The sequence below is a fragment of the Hyperoodon ampullatus genome (genome assembly GCF_949752795.1).
Source record: "Hyperoodon ampullatus genome assembly, chromosome: 8".
Classification (NCBI taxonomy): Eukaryota; Metazoa; Chordata; class Mammalia; order Artiodactyla; family Ziphiidae; genus Hyperoodon; species Hyperoodon ampullatus.
Genome location: NC_136921.1, coordinates 8,172,523 through 8,194,284, shown reverse-complemented (window position 1 = coordinate 8,194,284; position 21,762 = coordinate 8,172,523). Strand labels below are relative to the sequence as shown.

Genomic DNA, 21,762 nt, shown 5'->3' with positions numbered 1-21,762 from the left:
GGTGATATTGGTCTATAATTTTCTTTTTTTGTGTTATCTTCTTCCAGCTTTGGTATCAGGGTGATGGTGGCTTTGTAGAATGAATTTGAGGTGTTTCTCCCTCTGCAATTTTTCGGAAGAGTTTGAGAAGGATGGGTGTTAGCTCTTCTCTAAATGTATGATAGAATTCACCTGTGAAGCCATCTGGTCCTGGACTTTTGTTTGTTGGAAGATTTTTAATTACAGTTTCAATTTCATTACTTGTGATAGGTCTGTTTATATTTTCTAATTCTTCCTGGTTCAGTCTTGGAAAATTGTACCTTTCCAAGAATTTGTCCATTTCTTCATGGCTGTCCGTTTTATTGGCATATAGTTGTTTGTAGTAGTCTCTTATAATCCTTTGTATTTCTGTAGTCTCAATTGTGATTTTTCCTTTTTCGTTTCTAATTTTATTGAATTGAGTCCTCTCCCTATTTTTCTTGATGAGTCTAGCTAATGGTTTATCAATTTTGTTTATCTTCTCAAAGAACCACCTTTTAGTTTTATTGATCTTTGCTATTGTTTTCTTCATTTCTATTTCATATATTTCTGCTCTGATTGTTATGATTTCTTTCCTTCTACTGATTTTGGGTTTTCTTTGTTATTCTTTCTCTAGTTGTTTTAAGTGTAGGGTTAGATTGTTTATTTGAGATTTTTCTTGTTTCTTGAGGTGAGATTGAATTGCTATAAACTTCTCTCTTAGAACTGCTTTTGCTGCATCCCATAGGTTTTGGGTTGTCATGTTTTCGTTGTCATTTTTCTCTATGTATTTTTAAATTTCTTCTTTGATTTCTTCAGTGATCTCTTGGTTATTTAGTAGCGCACTGTTTAGCCTCCAGGTATTTGTGTTTTTTACAGTTTTTTTCCTGTAATTGATTTCCAATCTCATAGCATTGTTGTCAGAAAAGATGCTTGATACCATTTCAATCTTCTTAAATTTTCCAAGGCTTGATTTGTGACCCAAGATGTGATCTATCCTGGAGAATGTTCCATGTGCACTTGAGAAGAAAGTGTATTCTGCCACTTTTGGTTGGAATGTTCTATAAATATCAATTAAATCTATCTGGTCTGTTGTGTCACTTAAAACTTGTGTTTCCTTATTTATTTTTTGTTTGGATGATCTGTCCATTAGTGTAAGTGGGGTGTTAAAGTCCCCTCCTTTTATTGTGTTACTGTCGGTTTCTACATTTGTGGTTGTTAGCATTTGCCTTATGTATTGAGGTGCTCATATGTTGGGTGCATAAACATTTGTAATTGTTATATCTTCTTTTTGGGTTGATCCTTTGATCATTATGTCGTGTCCCTCCTTATCCTTTGTAACAGTCTTTATTTTAAAAATCTGATACAAGTGTTGATACTCCAGCTTTCTTTTTTTTTTTTTTTTTTTTTTTTAAATTTTATTTTTATTTTATTTATTTAATTTTGGCTGCATTGGGTCTTCGTTGCTGTGCGCCAACTTCCTCTAGTTGCGGTGAGCAGGGGCTACTCTTTGTTGCAGTGCGCGGGCTTCTCATTGTGGTGGCTTCTCTTGTTGCAGAGCATGGGCTCTAGAGCACAGACTCAGTAGCTGTGGCGCATGGGCTTGGCTGCTCTGCGGCATGTGGGATCTTCCCGGACCAGGGTTCAAACCTGTGTCCCCTGCACTGGCAGGCAGATTCTTAACCACTGCGCCACCAGGGAAGCCCTCCAGCTTTCTTTTGATTTTCATTTGCATGGAGTATCTTTTTTCCATCCCTTCACTTTCAGTCTGTATGTGTCCCTAGGTCTGAAGTGGGTCTCTTGTAGACAGCATATAGATGGGTCTTGTTTTTATATCCCTTCAGCCAGTCTGTGTCTTTTGGTTGGGGCATTTAATCCATTTTCATTCAAGGTTGTTATCAGTATGTATGTTCCTATTACCATTTTCTTAATTGTTTTGGGTTTGTTTTTGTGGGTCTTTTTCTTCTCTTGTGTTTCCCACCTAGAGAAGTTTCTTAAGCATTTGTTGTAAAGCAACATTAGTAAATCAGGGGTACGATCAGAAGGTTTGAAGATGCCAGCACCAAGGGGGTATAGCAGGAGCCAGTGACATGAACTTCTAAGTATCTGGGGATTTTGATAGAGAATGGAGGAATTTTTAAAGCTGTAGTGGGGAAGCAGGGGGGAAACATTCTTCTTCTGGTCCCTGAGCTATATGGGATAGGAGAGAGAAAATCGGCCCTCTTTGAGAGCACTTGAAGGGAATTGGTCACATCAGGTTTCAGTGTAGGCAAGGAGGCACCAGAGCATTCAGAAAAGAGATGGAGGATTTGGAGCCACCAGTTCCAGGCTTAGGAAAGGGTTGAGGAGGAAAATGAGGGATGAGGGTTTGGGGCAGATTAGGCTATGGTCATAGAAATATGGAAATGGAAGTTCTGGACTTATGTATGTAGGACTTATGTATGTAGGTGAGTAAGACAAGACATCTGCTAGAAGTCTCTTTCAGTTACAAGGCCATTTCTTGAGATGCTTTGCTGACAGCTTCTTCAGGCTGTGGGGATGACCGTGGTCTGCTGTGGACTCTGCTAGAGATTTTTCTTTCTTAGTGTGATGATCTGTACTCTCAGGGGATCTGTTCCTGAGGTCCAGTTCTTAGGAGTATGCTCCAGTCAAATTGCAAACATTTTTCTTGAACAAGGCATGTGTCTCTCCTTGTGTGCTTTTATATATCAGGAAGTTTGGGATAGACAATCAAGAATAGAATCTTTTTGGTCCTTTTAATAGTTGTTCTTTTTTTTTTTTTTTTTTTGTGGTATGTGGGCGTCTCACTGCTGTGGCCTCTCCTGTTGCGGAGCACAGGCTCCAGACGTGCAGGCTCAGCGGCCATGGCTCATGGGTCCAGCCGCTCCGCGGCATGTGGGATCTTCCCAGACCGGGGCACGAACCCGCGTCCCCTGCATCGGCAGGCGGACTCTCAACCACTGCGCCACCAGGGAAGCCCAGTAGTTGTTCTTTTCAAGAGTCGAGATATTTTATAATAACTATACATCGAGTATATAACCTTTAAAAATTGCAAATCACTGTGGTATATACCTGTAACTTATATAACATTGTACATCAAACATATCTCAATAAAAAAAACACACACAGACAAACAAAATAGAGCAAGCTACAGCCCTGAGCAACCTGTTTCTTTCCCCTGAGTCCAGCTGTGGCATCTCTGGGTGCTCTGTCATTAAAGGTACTTTCAAAGCAGAAGGCATCCTCATCTCTATACTTCTTCATGTACTAACCATTCACTGAGCTTGAAGGGATGACAGAAGATCAGCAGTTGAAAAAAAAGAAACTTGGGGGCTTCTCTGGTGGCGCAGTGGTTGAGAGCCCGCCTGCTGATGCAGGGGACACGGGTTCGTGCCCCGGTCCGGGAAGATCCCACATGCCGCGGAGTGGCTGGGCCCGTGAGCCATGGCCGCTGAGCCTGCGCGTCCGGAGCCTGTGCTCCTCAACGGGAGAGGCCACAACAGTGAGAGGTCCGCGTACCGCAAAAAAAAAAAAAAAAAAGAAAAAAAAAAAGGAAATTGGGTCAGAAAATGAATTTTTAAAAAATCAATGAGTTTACTTTTATTTATTTGGAGTGTTTATGTCCTCTCACTAGACTGTAAACTCTGAGGGTAGAGCCTATCTATTATTACTCTCTCTCCATTGTGGCCCCATCACTTAGCATAGTGCCTGTCATGCTAATTGTCAGGAGGTATTTGTTGAGTGAGTGGATGAATATTGAGGATAAATATAATAAGCCTTTTCCTCCCTCCCCCAACAAGAAACAGCTGCTCTAAAAGTGAAATTGCAGTGACATTCATAAAAAAGGGACTGGCCTCTGGGAGCTTCGCCTGCCTTACTTCCCTGTCCCTCCGCCTCTTACCCTAATACAGCATGGTGGTAGAAGAGTATTTGCCCTCTTAATCACTCTTGCCTATATTTCCTTTCTGATTTATCTTCAAATTTTCCTCCTCCATCAAGGACCAGGTCAGGCACCATCTCTGGAGCCTTGCCTAGTGCCCCCAGCTGAAAGTAAGCTGTCCCCTCACTTGTGGCATTCTTCATGTTTTACTTTATAAACAAAGACTGAGCTTGGTTCTCACTCTCCCACATTGTCTGTCTCAGGGTCTGGCACATAATCAGAATTCAGTCAATAATTATTAAGTTAAGGACTGAATGAGGATTTGTAGTAGTCTGTGTGGGATTTAACAGTAATATAAATTGTTGCATGGAAATTTGTAATTTAAACATGGTGTACCAGTGAAAGAAAGAATTATTTTCTGCTTTATTTTATGCCCTCACCTATTTTGTTAATTGTGTATCTTTGAGTCTTTCAGTATTTTAGGGGAGAGATGTTACTTAAAACACTTTCTCAAGACACCCTTTGAGTCTGACTCTTAGGAAAATAACTGCCTCCATCCATGTGTTCCAGTGGCCTTCAGATGCAGCTGTAAGTGGGGAGGGTTACAGCTTCCTGCAAGAGCCTAAAATACTGAACTGCTGTTGAAGACGGCCCCACCTGCACCCCTGTGCGTAAATAGAGGCAGACCCTGACTTGGTGCTGGACTGACGTGAAGTTGAAGGCAGACTGGGTGGCCTGGCTGTTGGAGCCAGGATTCCCACTTACATTAAGAGCTGATTCTGGACCATTTTGAATTATTGACTCATTCAGCTCTGCAGAGGGACCAGAGTAAAAAATATGCATCCAGCCCCTCCAGACTAAGTATTCAACCTGGAAGTCAACCTGTATCACTTTGAAGATTGTCATAGAAGCAAGCAATTGTGGGAAGGTCTTATAGAATAAAAAAAGGCCATTGTGTAGTGAGGCATAATCCCCCGTAACGTTGTTCTTAAAGGAAAGGTTTATATTTGAAGACTAGCATATAAGGGCACATAAAATCCCCATAGTTGCCACTTTCCCACTCCACGCCAAACTCTGTTGCTTCTCACCCCTGCCCATTCACTGCAAGGTGCCAGTGTGAGCTTTTAGTGTTGGATGGAACTCTGTGATACAGACATCAGCATAAATCATATTTCATGCATTTAATGAATAGTTCTCATACATCTCACTTGTTTCCTAGATCGAATTGTTAAATTAATTTTAAACTTTTTATTGACTAGTAACATATGTATGGAAAGATCGTAAGTGTGTAACTAGTTAAATTTTCACAGATTTTATTTTTTATTTTAAAGGGTGTATTGAGAATTAATCCGAAGAAGTTTCATGAAGCCTTCATTCCTTCCCCGGTAAGTTCAATAACTTTATAATAAACCTAATGTCACATTTAATTTTTTAGATGTGCTGTAAAACTGAAATCATATATTCTAACTAAGAAACAGAGTAGTAAAACAAAATTGAGGATGGGCAAGGATTTGTTTCAAATTTAAATAAACAAAATTCGCCTTTGGTTAACAGCCCCTTCTGCCAATCTTAAAAAACACACTTCAAATGAAAGGGATGGCATTTATTACTAGGCTGCAGGGAGCAGCTGAACCCACACAGATACCCACCAGTTCTTGTAATTGGACACCCTTGGTTTATAGCTTAAAGGATTTATGAGTTTTTCCACTGATTTAAGTTAATCTCTCCTAAACAAATATGCTATCTACTTTCAATCTACTGCATGAGCTATTCTGCAAATTTGTCCAAAAATAATGTGTATTTTTTTTTTTTTTTTCTGGTCAGAGTTTCTCACTTCACTTTTATGCAGGTGATAGACTTGGTACAAGGCTTTTTACCATTGGCTCTTTATAGTCTTCTTAGGTTCCTGACTCACTTTAATAGGCTCTGTCTCATTAAGGGAAGTTCACTCTGACATATATTTAGCAGCAGGTCTCTGGATAAGGTTTGATTGTGCAAAGCTGGGAGAGCAATATTCTTAAATTCTTGGCCTAACTTTTCCAGAATGCCATAAATAGGATAGCCATAGAATTAGATTTTTCACAGTGGAAGAGATTATAGGAAGAAACTTCGGCTCATAGATGAGGAAATGGAATACATATATTTCAGTTAACATTTCATTTTGTGAAATAACAAGTTTAATGAGAATACAAGTTCAGTCATGTACTTCATAGGTATTATTATTGTTGTTGTTTCAATAACCTAAGACCTATTCTGAAGCTGAGTTTTGTCCTTTTTTCCCTTGCCCTTGTCCTGAAGCCAAGGATTCACATTTGTATCTCAAGTTTAGGTCTTACCCACTGGCTTAGATAAAAAATGTCACATGTCACCTTGTTCTCTCTTAGTCATTTTCTGTTCCTGTGACAGAACATGGTATATATTGCTGACCCTGGTGCTTAGATTATAGAATTGAACGTCAAATTTGAGGTAGTAACTTAGCTGCGGGAGCTATTCCATCACAGTGGAAGCACAGTTTACATGGGTGTTAGATTTCAGAGTTTGCTCATAAGGTGAAATTCACATTCAATAATCATAAAAATTACCCATGAAAATCTCTTAGGAATATGCCATGTTGGAGAGGGAGTAACCATCTCTCAATAAGTCTAGCATAACCAGCATTTTCTCCACATTAGAAAGGGTGATTGTTTCTTCTTTGGCATACTAGTTGAAGGAGCTCAATTATACTAGGGGCCCCACTGTGTGAAAAACATGGATTTTTTTTTTTTTTTTTTTTTTTTTTTTTTGCGGTATGCGGACCTCTCACTGCTGTGGCCTCTCCCGTTGAGGAGCACAGGCTCTGGACGTGCAGGCTCAGCGACCATGGCTCACGGGCCCATCCGCTCCGCGGCATGTGGGATCCCCCCGGACCGGGGCACGAACCCGTGTCCCCTGCATCAGCAGGCGTACTCTCAACCACTGCACTGCCAGGGAAGCCCAAACATGGATTTTTTAAGCACGAGAATCATACCCAGTGCAGTAAGGAGTTCACCCTGAGAGGTGCCTGGGAACTGAGCAGGTCGCCCTCCCTGCACACTGAGGTTTGCTCTCATCGATGGGAATGATAAGTGGAACTACATACAGTATTTTGACAATTTCTCTGCTTGCTTTCTCTCTCTCCTGAGTACACAGCATTGAATTTCTCTAAGTTAGATCCCTATTAGGCCGGCTCCTGACGAGTGTATGACCTAGGACAAAATACAGATGAGGCACACATACCTTATATTAAATATTTAAAAGTTATAAATCAGACTAACAAACTGTTAAGTAAAATACATTCATGACAGATAAAATATATTCCTTGACAAATATACCTCCATGTACTTGTACTGGGGTTCAGATGTAGAATTCTCAGACTCCTTGGAGCTCCATGCTGAAAGGTGGCTGCATGGAGAGGGTCCACCTCTGGCCCGCCCCTCTTCCCTTCCCAGTTCTTGCTCCCTGTCCCCTCTTTGCTGCCCTCCTGCCTCCTACCCCCCATTCAGCAAGGGCCCTTGCCCTCTAGGTGAGCATCTTATCCCACATGTCCAAGCTCTGCCCATACCCCTTAGAAATACCCACCCATTAGCCACCTGTCAAGTCTAGGGGTGCCACCTGTGATGTGGTCTGCGTTTGGGAAGACAGACCTGGGGAAGGTGCTTATATATGCCCTGGAAATGGGCTTGGGGCTGATTACAATCCATTTAGCCTTGAGAACTCCTTACCTTTTGAGGAGGGGTGTGGTCGGAGGAGGGCCAGAGCAGAGGTCCTCTGAAGTGTTGGCCTAGTTATGTTCCTGTAAGTTAAGTTCATGTGATTTAAATTTGCAAATGATGTGTTGCCACTGTTTAATCTGGCTTGTTAAAGGAAGTTAAGCAAAAGTTATTGATGTTTCAAAAGCTCAAGTTGTTCTCCCACTTGAAATTGTATTCCTGGCATGTCCTATTTAGAATTTTTTACACAGTTGTGATATTAGGATTGGCTTACTTCTATACCTCTTTTATTCTCTTATCTGGCCACTGTTGGAGTAATAAAATTGTCTCAGAGGGAGAAAAAGTGCTAAATGACTCACCTCTACTACAGAAGCTTTATCAAGGCCCAGCTGTAAGTGATTGTAGATACTCCAGTTTTGGACACTGGCACAATCCTGCATTCTAGTTTTGTAGATTTTCTGGTCAGTTTCAGGTTTTAGAAGCATTATGGAGAGCAGTTGAAGGGGGAGATAGTAGAGGCAATGAATTACATGTAGGTAAATCCCACCACTGGTCTAGATTTCTGAGTATACGTAGCTCGTGCCCATGTCAACTGTGAACTTGTATGAACTGGAAAAATGCTCACAGGTAGACAAGAAGGTAGGATATCAGAAGCAGGGCCTGACTGTTACCTGTCCCTGCTTTAGCAGGGAGAATAAAGATAGGAATTGATAGAAGATGAAGCCTCTGCTCTGACAATAAGAAACGGAAAGTTTCCTTTATTGTAAAATGAAGGGGTGGATTAAATATTGTCTAATGTTCTTCATAACTTTAAAATTCTAAAGTTTTTGGAGAAACAAAAATAGACGAGATTTGATCAAATTATTTAGGTTTATTCTTATTGACTCCAAAAACAGTTGAGAACTTATACAGTGTCACTTTCTGTGTTAAAATATATACATATATCAACAGGCTAGAAACAATGAATTGATCATCAGGTATAAAAAAGTACTTTGTTTTGGGGGAACATGATTTAGGTTTATTGTAGTTTCTACTGATGGAAAGTTGATATTCATTTTCCTATGACAAACTCAAAATACATGGGATGTTACTTCTGTGTGTACCTGCTAGTGTTCTCTTGTTCTCAATAAAAGTAAGAATAAAACCATGTAACTTTTTCAAAAAACCAAGATAAATTGATATTATTGAGGTGCCTTTTTATCCCACTTGGGAATAAGATAAAGAGGAGAAATGGACCAGATGTAAAAACCTGGCTTTTTATAAAAAGCACAGTTTCAATTCTGAATTATATTGGTGCAAGGAGTTCTGTAGCTTTTTTGTGCATCTCATCATGGGAGGCACTCTTTGTACATCTATGGAATTTATTTCTGGTCCAAAGGGAGCTATTCCATCGGTGGAGGATGTTCTGACCATCATAGTGTACTTGGGCTGTCCTCCCCACTCCTGCCTCCTAAATATTTAGTTAGATTACCCACAGATCCCTTTATATTTCCAACAGGTTGATCATTATCCATTTTTCTTTTTTTTCTATTCTTTCTGATGGGTAGATCAAGTCTTGTGGGGTTCAAATGAAGGAATGAATTCTTTGGCCTTAAAAAGTAGTTAAGAGGTTATACTGCTGGAAACTCAGCTGTGCTCCAGACTAGAGCCTCCTTACCTATGCTATGGATTTTCTTCTCCTATAAATACCTATGCTATTTATTTTCTCTTATTTCATGTACACTGCTTTTTTCTGTTTACAGTGTATGATGGATGTATATGAAAAAAATATATCTTTGGGAAAACAATTACAGTTTGTTAATTTGGAAAAAAAAGTTAGGAGGGATTGACTCAAACTTTTAATATTGAGCTGTCCTCAAGTATCTTTAAAATAAGAGATTCTGCAATAGATGCAGGCTTCTGAATGAATCAAGTAAGAGCTGAGTTGTGATTCAATATCTATAGATTTGTGTATTCGAGGTTCAATTCAGCCCTGCTTGTCTTCGTTTCTTGGGATAGAAACATGACAATACCAACATCTTACCCTCTTAACTCGCTAAGCTAAGAGTGGTGTAGCTGCTTCCGAAAGAGGCATCTGATTGCATACGTTTTGACACATGATGATGGGTTCGGATGACCTCTAGACAGCTTTATTTTCATTGTAGAGAAGTCAGAGGGATCCCATTACTTTATAAATTGCAGAAGGCAATTGATGATGTTGTGCCACACTTCAGTTGTTCACTCTTTATTTACTGGTTGCCTCTTCCTATTTCTCTGAGAAGCTTATCATGAACCGTCTTTGTGGCTGGCACGATAGCTATTCCTTAGGGACTAGGGTGGGTCAGGTTTGGCAAAGTGTGCAAGGCCACAGCTGCTAGCCTGTGGCTAAATTGGAAATTGAACAGAAAGACTGTTCTAAAGATCTCTAATGGTTTGTAATTGGAAACTGTAAAAAAAAATACTGAGTATATGAAATCCCATTCCGTGAGTGTGGTGGTGTATTTGCAGTGCTAATTTTATCTTTATTTAAAATATCATAGTAATCACCTGCAGTCTATTGAGTGTAACGTCAACTGTCTCTAGTAGAAAATTTTGACTGGTGGTGGCTTTCCAAGCCAGTTTGCTGTTACCTCCTTTGGGAAAAATTAATATTTTACTTCCCTCTTATCCTCTGAAAAGAAGCACATAATATAAACTCTTGGAAGGATGAAAGGATAAGAGTACATGTTTGCATGTTTGTTTGTTTGTTTGCATATATGTATTTTATTTATTTATTTTTATACAGCGGGTTCTTATTAGTTATCTATTTTATGCATATTAGTGTATATATGTCAATTCCAATCTCCCAATTCATCCCACCACCACCGTCCCCCTCCCCTTCCCTCCTTTCCCCCCTTGGTGTCCATACGTTTGTTCTCTACAGCTGTGTCTCTATTTCTGCCTTGCAAACCGGTTCATCTGTACCATTTTTTCTAGATTCCACACATATGTGTTAATGTATGATATTTGTTTTTCTCTTTCTGACTTACTTCATTCTGTATGACAGTCTCTAGGTCCAACCACATCTTTGCATGTTTGTTGGTGAAACATTTTGAAAATGTTTAATTTTTTCATGGAACCTTATTGCTGAAGGCATGCTTTTCTTAGCTACCTTTTCCATTTAATTATTTTTGCAAAGTTATTTGGCTTGATAAGAAGACTCTGGCAACTAATTAAGTTTGGCAGTCGATACCTAGGAAGTTCACTGGGGCTACACTGCTTCAGGTGGATTGTTTTTAAGTATGTGCTTGAGGGGAATTCCCTGGCGGCCCAGTGATTAAGACTCGGGCTTTCACTGCTGTGGACCTGGGTTCAATAGCCAAGACATGAAAACAACCCAGGTGCTAATCAACCGACGATTGGCTTAAGAAGATGTGGTATATATACATTGGAATATTACTCAGCCATACAAAAGAGTGAAATACTGCCATTTGCGGCAACATGGATGGACCTAGAGAATATAATGCTTAGTGAAGACAGAGACAGACAGAGAAAGAAAAATACTATATGGTATCACTTATATGTGGATTCTAAAAAATAATACAAATGAATCTATATATAACAGACTCACAGACATAGAAACAAATTTATGTTTACCAGAGGTTGGAGAGGGACAGTTAAGGAATATGGAATTAACAGATACAAATTACTGTACATAAAATAGATAAGCAAACAAGATTTACTGTATAGTACAGGGAATTATATTCAATATCTTGTAATAACCTATAATGGAATATAATCTGAAAAAAAATAACTGAATCACTATGCTACACACCTGAAACTAACACAGTATTGTAAATCAACTATACTTAAGTTAGAAAACAAACAAACAAACCACATTGCTCTCTCTGCCACTTCTTTGGGGGGAGTGTGACTTTGCTGGTTTTCTCCTAGAGAACCCAACTCCTGGAGCTGGTTGTTGCTCCTGCCCTTGATTGGTTTTCTTTGGGGATTATATCAATATGTTGTTGTTCTTCTGTTTTCTTGCAAATTGTCTACTTTTTACCTTTCCCTTACAAAAATTCAGTCATGTAGAAAAGGTACCATCATGCTTTATTTTATTTAAAACAAAAAAGGGTAACTTACTCCTTTCTCATTTCAGTTATGAAAGCATGCAGTTCTCGTTTTCTGCTTTATGTATTTTTGTTTGTTTGGTTTTGGCCCATCTACAGTAGATCTTCTCTTATTTGGTGATTTTTTAGTATTATGTTAACCTGCTCTTCTGTGTTCATCACCATTTCTATTAGTTCCAAAGAGACTGAGCTTCCTCTAGGTCTGTTTGTGGCTAAATACTAGTGTTCCTGTTAACTCAGTGGACAGGTTGTAGAGTCTACAGTTTTTAAACCAAGGAAGTAATTTTTGATTCCAAGCCGTGGTAAACTGACTACTTTATTTCCTTCTCCAACCTAGGATGGTGATCGAGACATTTTTATTGATGGGGTTGTTGCTCGTAATAGAGCCTTGAATGGGGATCTGGTGGTTGTGAATCTGCTTCCAGAGGAGCAGTGGAAGGTGAGTTAAATTTTCCTTTTATAACTGTAGACTTCTCAGGGCCTTTTGCAGTAGTGCATCAGTGAGACATCATTAACTGAAGCAGTCACAGACCCCTAAGGCCCTTGGTTGCCTCAGAAGCAGACCACAGAATTCTTGGGACATAGAAGCATTGGGTGCACAGACATTTAATGATTTCGGTTCACCTTGTTCTCTCCCCTATGATCTGTCTTCCTTGTCACATGTTTTGCATTGGTTTCTGGTAATTTTTAGGATAGAAAAACAGCTTGCAGGGGACATTCAAACCTGATATGTATTAATATCCCACATTTAATGCTGGGAGAACTAGAAAGACAAAGCCATAGGGATGGTGCAGTCTTCACATGTTCCTGCTGCCTCTCCTGGAGAACCCAGGCAACACATATCTAGTTCTGTGATGTCCAGTTTGGTAATTGGACTTCTCGTGGCAGATAAAAATAGACTGTGTATTTTTATAAAAAAGAAATTTGTTAGCAGACGAAAATGTTTTTAACATGAGAATATTCTGGGTTTTAGTCTCCATCTGTGTCTGTCAGCTGAAAAGGAAGATTTGGTTTTGTTTTGACTATTGTTTTAAATAAGGATCAGGCACTAGAATGATTCATAGCAACAATTTCTTTGAATTGTCTTATAAAACTGGTAACTTGTATATCTAAGTCTGAATTTTTCTTCCTAGTATTCTTTTCTTTTTTTTGAATTTTATATTATTTTATTTATACAGCAGTTTCTTATTATCTATTTTATACATATTAGTGTATATATGTCAATCCCAATCTCCCAATTCATCCCACCACCACCACCTACCCCCACCCCCGTCCTCTTTCCCCCATACATGGTATCCATATGTTTGTTCTCTACATATGTGTCTCTATTTCTGCCTTGCAAACCGGTTCATCTGTACCATTTTTCTAGGTTCCACATATATGCGTTAATATACGATATTTGGTTTTCTCTTTCTGACTTACTTCACTCTGTATGACAGTCTCTAGGTCCATCCACATCTCTACAAAATGACCCAATTTCATTCCTTTTTATGGCTGAGTAATATTCCATTGTATATATGTACCACATCTTCTTTATCCATTTGTCTGTCGATGGGCATTTAGGTTGCTTCCATGACCTGGCTATTGTAAATAGTGCTGCAGTGAACATTGGGGTGCATGTGTCTTTTTGAATTATGGTTTTCTCTGGGTATTTGCCCAGTAGTGGGATTGCTGGGTCATATGGTAATTCTATTTTTAGTTTTTTAAGGAACCTCCATACTGTTCTCCATAGTGGCTGTACCAATTCACATTCCCACCAACAGTGCAAGAGGGTTCCCTTTTCTCCACACCCTCTCCAGCATTTGTTGTTTGTAGATTTTCTGATGATGCCCATTCTAACTGGTGTGAGGTGATACCTCATTGTAGTTTTGATTTCCATTTGTCTAATAATTAGTGACGTTGAGCATCTTTTCATGTGCCTCTTGGCCATCTGTATGTCTTCTTTGGAGAAATGTCTATTTAGGTCTTCTGCCCATTTTTTTTTTTTTTTTGCGGTACACGGGCCTCTCACTGTTGTGGCCTCTCCCGTTGCGGAGCACAGGCTCCAGACGTGCAGGCTCAGCGGCCATGGCTCACGGGCCCAGCCGCTCTGCGGCATGTGGGATCTTCCCGGACCAGGGCACAAACCCATGTCCCCTGCATTGGCAGGCGGACTCTCAACCACTGCGCCACCAAGGAAGCCCTCTTCTGCCCGTTTTTTGATTGGGTTGTTTGTTTTTTTAATATTGAGCTGCATGATTCCTAGTATTCTCTTTTTTTTTTTTACATTTATTTATTTATTTTTGGCTGCATTGGGTCTTCATTCCTGCGCGTGGGCTTTCTCTAGTTGCGGTGCAGGAGGTCTACTCTTCGTTGCTGTGCATGGGCTTCTCATTGCGGTGGCTTCTCTTGTTGCCGAGCACGGGCTCTAGGCGCGCGGGCTTCAGTAGTTGTGGCTTGTGGGCCCCAGAGTGCAGGCTCAGTAGTTGAGGCGTATGGGCCCAGCTGCTCCGTGGCATGTGGGATCCTCCCAGATCAGGGCTTGAACCCGCGTCCCCCACACTGGCAGGCAGACTCCCAACCACTGTGCCACTAGGGAAGTCCCCCTAGTATTCTTTATATCATATCTTTTATTTTATTTGGCTCAATTTATTGCTACTCAAGAATTTGGTGTCTTCTTCAGTGAGAGGTATTACAGCAGAGTGATTAATAGAGTAGACTTTTAGGCTAGGCTACTTGAGTTTGAAGCTCATCTTTGCCAGTCATCTGCATAACCTTGGGTGAATTATACACCCTCTCTGTGCTTCAAATACCTCCATCTGTAGAATGAGAATAATCATAGTACCTACTTCATAGGTTTGTCATAGGATTAAATGAGAATATATGTAGAAATCTTAGAATAGTGCCTGACCCATGGTAGCAGCTCAAGTTTTTATTATTAATTTTTTCCAGAAATGTGGGAAGTACTACCTTATCTCAGAGCTTTGTTGAGGCATAAATTAAATTCTTTTTATCTGATAGGGCTATAGTAATTGAGTAAGACCTTTGTGTCAGGAATTTGTAGGGTGCACGGAAATTATTAATGCTCAAGATGGACATAGTTGTTGCCCTCATGGAGCTTTTAGTCTGGTAGGGAGTGCAGGTAGGAAGAGACAGATGCTACTCACACTTACACAAATTTAAGGATAATTTTGATTAATGCTGCAAAGTTAAGTGCAGAGTGTTTTACGAGAGTGAATTATCCTAGTCCAGATCTACCTCTTCACCTCCCCCCAACTCCCATCCCTAGTTGCTGACAATTGTGGATAGTCTCCTTACTTGAGTCCTTGAAAACACAGCTAAGGGTTGGCTCCAGGTCCTAGGAACATAGGTTGATTTAGGTCATTTCCTCTTTTCCTGAAAGCATCATCTAGCAGTGTTGACCGGGTTTAAGATGACAGGAAGAGTGCATTAGGGTCTGGTCAAACCAAAGGAAGTATTCCTAGAGGTCATTAGAGAGAGTAAATAGGCAGCATTATAGTAAAGATAAGCCAAGGAACAAAAAAGATGATGGATCCCTTTGACTTAAGGGATGAGAATGGATAGACTAGAAAGAAATAGAAGAGTGTTTAGCAAGACAGATGGATCTAGAGCTGACCAGAGCAGGTATGAGGTATTGACTGGTTAAAGAGTTAATGGAATGGCTGTGTTAAGTTTTAATTTCTTTTTTTTTTTTTTTTTTTTTGTGGTACGCGGGCCTCTCACTGTTGTGGCCTCTCCCGTTGTGGAGCACAGGCTCCGGACGCGCGGGCTCAGGGGCCATGGCTCACGGGCCCAGCTGCTCCGTGGCATGTGGGATCTTCCCGGACCGGGGCACGAACCCGTGTCCCCTGCATCAGCAGGCAGACTCCCAACCACTGTGCCACCAGGGAAGCCCTTAATTTCTTTTTAGACATTTTCATAGAGATCTTGAAAATATATGGAGGCCTAGATAGTTTCACTTACTGATGAATTCCACTAAACATTTAAGGAAGAAATAGTCCTGATTTTACAAAAATGCTTACAGGTAAAGCAAGAGAAAGATACCTTTTCCAACACATTCTATGAGGCCAGCATTGCCCTAATACCAAAACCAGGAAAGGACATTTTAAGAAAAGAAAGCTACAGACCAGTACTCCTCACAAACATGGGTGAAAAAGTCCTCAACAAAATATTAACAAATAAAATCCAGCAATGTATTAAAAGGATAATACAACATGAGCAAGTGGGGTTTATCTCAGGAGTGCAAGGTTGGTTTAATATCTGAAAAGCAATTTGGTGTAATTCACCATATTAACAGGCTAAAGTTAACCCCATATTTAAATCAAATGCCATCATTTTGATAGATGCAGAAAATATATTTGATAAAAGTCCACAACCATTCATGATAAAAACTCATAGTAGACTAGCAATAGGACTTCTTCAGTCTGGTGAAGAATATCTAGGAGATGCTTATAACTAACATTATTCTTAGTGGTGAAAGAGTGAATGTTTTTTTTCTACTATTGGGAATGAGGTAAGACTGTCCCTTCTCATTCCTTTTATTCAACATCATACTGGAGATTCTAGTCAGTATGATAAAGCAATAGAAAAAACATTTAGATCGGAAAGGATGAAGGAAAACCTTCTTTATTCTCAGACTGTGTGATTTTCTATGTATAAAAACCTAAGGAATTTACAAGAAAAGCTACTAGAACTAATAAGTGAGCTTAGCAAGGCTGAAGGACAGAGGCTGATATACAAAAACCCATTGTATTTCTATATAGTAGCAATGAAAAATTGGAAGTTGAAAACTTTCTTAAAGTACCATTTTTAATAGGATGAAAAATATGAAATACTTAGGGTTAAATGTTACCAAAGATGTGTAAGACTATAAAACATTATTGAGAGAAATTAAATAAGACCTCAGTAAATGGTGAGAAGTACTGTGTTCATGAATTAAAAGACTCAATATTGTTAAACTGCCAATTCTCTTCAAATTGATCTGTAGATTAAGCATAATTCCAAACAAAATCCTAGCAGGCTTCTTTGTAGAAATTAACAAACTGATTTTAAGACTTATTTGAAAGGGCAAAGGACCTAGAATAGCCAAAACAAAGAACCACAAAGTTGGGGGACATATACTACCTGATTTCAATACTTATTATATGGCTTTGGTAATTGAGACAGTTTGATATTATCAAGATGGACATATAGATCAATGGAACATAATAGAGAATCCAGAAATAGACCCATACCTATATGACTAATAAATTTTCTACAAAGGTGCCAAGGTAATTCAATGGGGAAAGAATATCTTTTCAACAGGTGTGCTATAAAAATTGTGCAGCCATATGAAAAATAATGAACTTCAACCCTTACCTTGTACCATATATAGAAATTAACTTGAAGTGAATCGTGGATCTAAATGTTTATGTAAAAACTGTAATCTTTCTAGAAGAAAATAGAGGAGAAAATTTAGTGACCTTAGATTTGGCAAATATTTTTTAAGTGTAATATAAAAAAATGAAATATAAAAGAAAAAAAGCAATAAATTTTTAGTTAAAATTATAAACTTTTAGTTTTCAATAGACAGTTATAAAAAATGAAAAAGCAAGCCACAGACTAGGAGAAAAATATTTGCAAAACACTTATCTTACCAAAAACTTTTATCTAGAATATAAGAACTCTTGTAAGTCAATAATAAACAAACAACCCAGTTAAAAACTATATTAAAGATGTGTACAGATACTTTACTGAATAAGATATATGGATGGCAAGTAAACATATGAAAAGATGCTCAACAAAATTAGTCATTATGGAATGTAAATTAAAAGCACAAAATATTACTGCAAAATCACTAGAATGGCTAAAGTCGAAATGGCTGACCATAACCAGTGCTGGCAAGGATATTGAACAAGGATCTCTCATATGCTGTTGGTGGGAATATAAAAGGGTGCAATCACTTTGGAAAACAGTCTGGAAGTTTCTTAAAAAGTTAAGCATACACCTAACATATGAGCCAGCTATTCCATTCCTGGATATTTACCTTAGCAAAATTAAGGCATTTGTTCATATAAAGATTTATATGTGAAAGTTCATAGCAGCTTTTTTGGTAATAGTCCCAAACTGGAAACCACTCAAATGTCCATCATCATGAAAACCAATTTTGGTATATCCATTCAATGGAATACAACTTAGCTGTTAAAAACATTAATGAAGTATTGATACATGTAATAACATGGGTGAATCTCAAAATAATTATGATGGGTGAAAGAAGCTAGACAAAAAAGAATATACTCTGTATGATTCCATTATATAAAACTGGAAAATGCAAACTAATTTATAATGACAAAAAGCAGATCATTGGTTGCCTGGGGTGCGAGTAGGACAGGGGGATTACCAAGGGGCCCCAAGGAAACTTTTGGGGGTGATGGACATATTCATTATCTTGATGGGATAGTTTCATAATTGTGTATGTCAAGACCAATCAATTTGTGTACTTTAAATATATGTAGTTTATTGTATGTCAGTTATACCTCAATAAAGCGGTAAAAAATACTGAAAATAAAGAAACAAACAAACAAAAGAAGATATTTGGACAAATGAGTCTGGAGCTCCAAGAAGAGACTGGGACTAGAGATATAAATTTGGGAGTTATCAACATAGGTGTTGAAACCACACAGTAGATGAGGTCACCTAGAGAGTGTAGCTAGAGAAGGCAGCTGAATCCTGGGTTCTTGGGCAAGCCAACATTTAGAGGTCAGCAAGAGGATCTCCAGAGGTCAGGTAAGGAGACTGCAGAGAGGCCTGTGCCCCTAATATATTGGGGTATGGGCCATTATGGTTAAATTCCACCAGTGCTTCATTTAGAGAAAAGGCCGATGCATCCTGAGGGTGTAGGGGGCAGAGGACCAAGTGAAATGGGTATCAACAAACTCAGGCTCTCATAGGCCATATAACCCGCCTGAATCTAGGGAGGCATTTTTTGATCTCCCTTCCTTGATGACTTTTTCAGACCTGTTGCTGGCAAGAGGAAGCTTCATGGAAGGAGTCAGTATACCTTTAGCCCTTAAGCAAGGAAGAGGAGGATGTTTAGTGAAATATGTTCTCAGGATTAAGCATAGGAAGCCCAGACCAAAGAGGCTAGAGTCAGGAACTGTTTTTTTTTTTTTTTTTTTTCCCAGTATGCGGGCCTCTCACTGTTGTGGCCTCTCCCGTTGTGGAGCACAGGCTCCGGACGCGCAGGCTCAGCGGCCATGGCTCACGGGCCCAGCCGCTCCACGGCATGTGGGATCTTCCCGGACCGGGGCACAAACCCGTGTCCCCTGCATTGGCAGGCGGACTCTCAACCGCTGTGCCACCAGGGAAGCCCAAGAGTCAGGAACTTTTGATGAAATCCTTTTAGCTGTAATTTGTAATGTTCCGCCTATATTATTTCTGTATTCCCCCAAGTGTAAAAACAACTTTCCAGTTAGCAGTACACTTCTTTTTTTTTTTAAGATTTTTTTTGATGTGGGCCAATTTTAAAGTCTTTATTAAATTTGTTACAATATTGCTTCTGTATTATGTTTTGGTTTTTTGGCCACGAGGCATGTGGGATCTTAGCTCCCCAACCAGGGATCGAAACTGCACCCCCTGCGTTGGAAGGCAAAGTCTTAACTACTGGGCTGCCAGGGAAGTCCCGAGCAGTACACTTCTTAAAATGCAAAGAGTCCCTGTTTATCCTCTGTGTTGTCCAATCTGAATCTCTTTAATAGTCAGTATTGTGGAGAGAAATACTGCAGAGGCTAGAGTGGACCATGGCATCTTTCAAGTCAAAAGAAAAGTAGGCTAAGTCTCTAAATCTTGGGTGCTGGGTATTGGCTGGGACCTCAGAAATGGTGCTAGAGCTTAATTGTAGAAAAGCCTCTGATGGTTTTCTTACCAATGCCTAAGACTCCTGAATCAGCACAGAAAAGGGAACTTTGGAGCCCACTTGGCTTTGGAGACTGCCATCAGAGCTACTGGCAGGTGGGCCAGGCACCTCATCAGGAATCATAGCAGTCACTGTCCTGTACGGGAATGGGCAGCGCTGGGGTTTCTAGGCAGATGGGTAGAGGGAAATAGAGGGACTCAGAAGGCCAGTGTTGGTGTTAGTACTGAGGAGTCTGGAGAGGAGGTGATATTCATGAAGGACGTGTGCAGAGAAAAGCTGACAGTAGCTGTTTTTGGTCAGAAAGATGGATGTGAGGATACCTCATTAGAATTGAGGCCAATCCTATAGGCCAGTGCTTGTCTCTAACTTACAAATTATTCACCTGGGGATTTTGTTAAAATGCAAATTCTAATTTAGTAGATCTGAGGTGGTGCCCCAAATCGTGCATTTCTAACAAGTCCCCAGTCAACATTGGTGCTATGGGTTCTGGAACCATCCTTTGAATAGCAAGGCTATAATATGTGAGTCAGGAGAAGCGAAGAAAGAAGCAGCTAGGGAACTTGGGGATGAACTCTCTGGGCCCAGGATCTGAGACTTGGTTGGCAGGAAGATAGTTGAGGAAGAAATGTGAACCTTAACACTTGTGGCTGGGCCCTGATGTCCCCCTGAGAGACTGGATCCTGAACCTCTTATTATTAATGACATCCTTTTGAGCAAGGATTGGAATGGATATAGAGAAAGGCCTAGACTGGCAAGGAGAGCCCTACCCTTTGTGTTGCTGGTAGAAGGGGTGATGACAGAGGGGCTGCCTTGGTATGTATATAGGCCCTCTTCGGCTTCCAGAAGATTTGAAGTGTACAGAGTGGCTCAGGGTTCCTTACTTGTTCCGTTTCTGTGGAGTTCCTAAAGGTCTTCACAGTGGCTGCCTGACAACTGCTTTTTATACTCAAGTCAGCCCCATTAAGTATGTCTCTTAGGCCTCGTTGGAATAAGTATTTCACAGCTTCCCATTCTGAAGAGGGAGCTCTGCTGGCTGTAGCCCACCTGTGACAGTTGTTGGTGACAGGGTCAAACTAGAGAGAAGAGAATATTCAGCCTGTCATCAAGAATCCCTGACATGTAGAATATAAACATCTCAAAGCATACTGGCCAATTGTATTACAGGTTTGTTAGTACAAAAGCATATTGTTATCAAAGGAATCTGTCGTCAATGGTGTGAGCAAATGCGAATTAATTGGATTATTCATCTTTGCTTCTCTATTCTTGTTGTGCTCACCCCTCTTGGGTATGTAAACAACAGTTCTTTTAGCTGTAGTAGTAAATAGTCAATTTATTTCGCAGCATGTTTTTTGGCAAAATAGATAGCTGTAGAAGTATCAAGCTGTGAGGCAATAATAGAAAAAATTTGCTCTTATATAACAATTATAATTTCAGAATTCCTCCATGCTTTTAGTATTTATATGTAATTTTTATTATAGACATTTAATGAAGGATTCTTGAGGCAAATGATAGTTTCTTTACTTTGTCAATTTGGAAGTTAAGTGACTTGTTTGAGAACTTGGAGTTTTGGGAAACAGGGAGTAGAATCCATATGTCTTGACTTAGCTTAATGTTCTTTCCTTTCCTTATGTTTGTTTTTTTTGCTCTTTTTTTTTTTTTTTTTCTGTGAGAGTGTGTGTATGTATTTTTATAGCCTGAGGGTTTGTGGCTTTCCTCAGGTTCTCAGAGTGGATGGATGTGTCCCCAAATGGTTAGAAGCCATTGATCTTGATGATTCTGCCTGGACCAGTTCAGGGTACCTGGTGGCTTTTCATCCTCCACCCCTCCTGCCCTGTGCTAGATGCTGGAGGTACAAACTCAAATAGGTCACATGCTTTGCTCTTAAGGTGCTTGTAGGCTGGTTGGAAGAGGGATGGGAACAGTTGTAGTATGGTTTGCACGATAGAGAAATACATGTTGTTATGCGAACACTAAACTGAGAGAATTTGGGAAGGTTTCATAGAAGGGGTTCCATTTGAACTATGGTTTGGAAGATGGGAATGGAGAAGGAGAGAGGTTTGGTTTTGTTTTAGGATGAGAATGATTTGTTTAGGGCTGAGAACTATTTGGCAGGAGAGGGTGGTGAAAATTTCCACTTTCAGGGAGGAACATATGAAGTAAGGCTCTGTCTTT

At 39.7% G+C, this 21,762-nt stretch overlaps 1 protein-coding gene across 1 annotated transcript in view; it reads left to right on the top strand.

Annotated features, from left to right (window-relative positions):
* The window catches only part of DIS3L2 (DIS3 like 3'-5' exoribonuclease 2), a 377,502-nt gene that overhangs the window by 61,808 nt on the left and 293,932 nt on the right, over nt 1-21,762 (top strand). The window contains exons 4-5 of the mRNA XM_079710102.1: nt 5,209-5,262; nt 12,034-12,135. Coding sequence (XP_079566228.1) covers nt 5,209-5,262; nt 12,034-12,135 — 156 coding nt within the window. The remainder of the gene's footprint in view (nt 1-5,208; nt 5,263-12,033; nt 12,136-21,762) is intronic.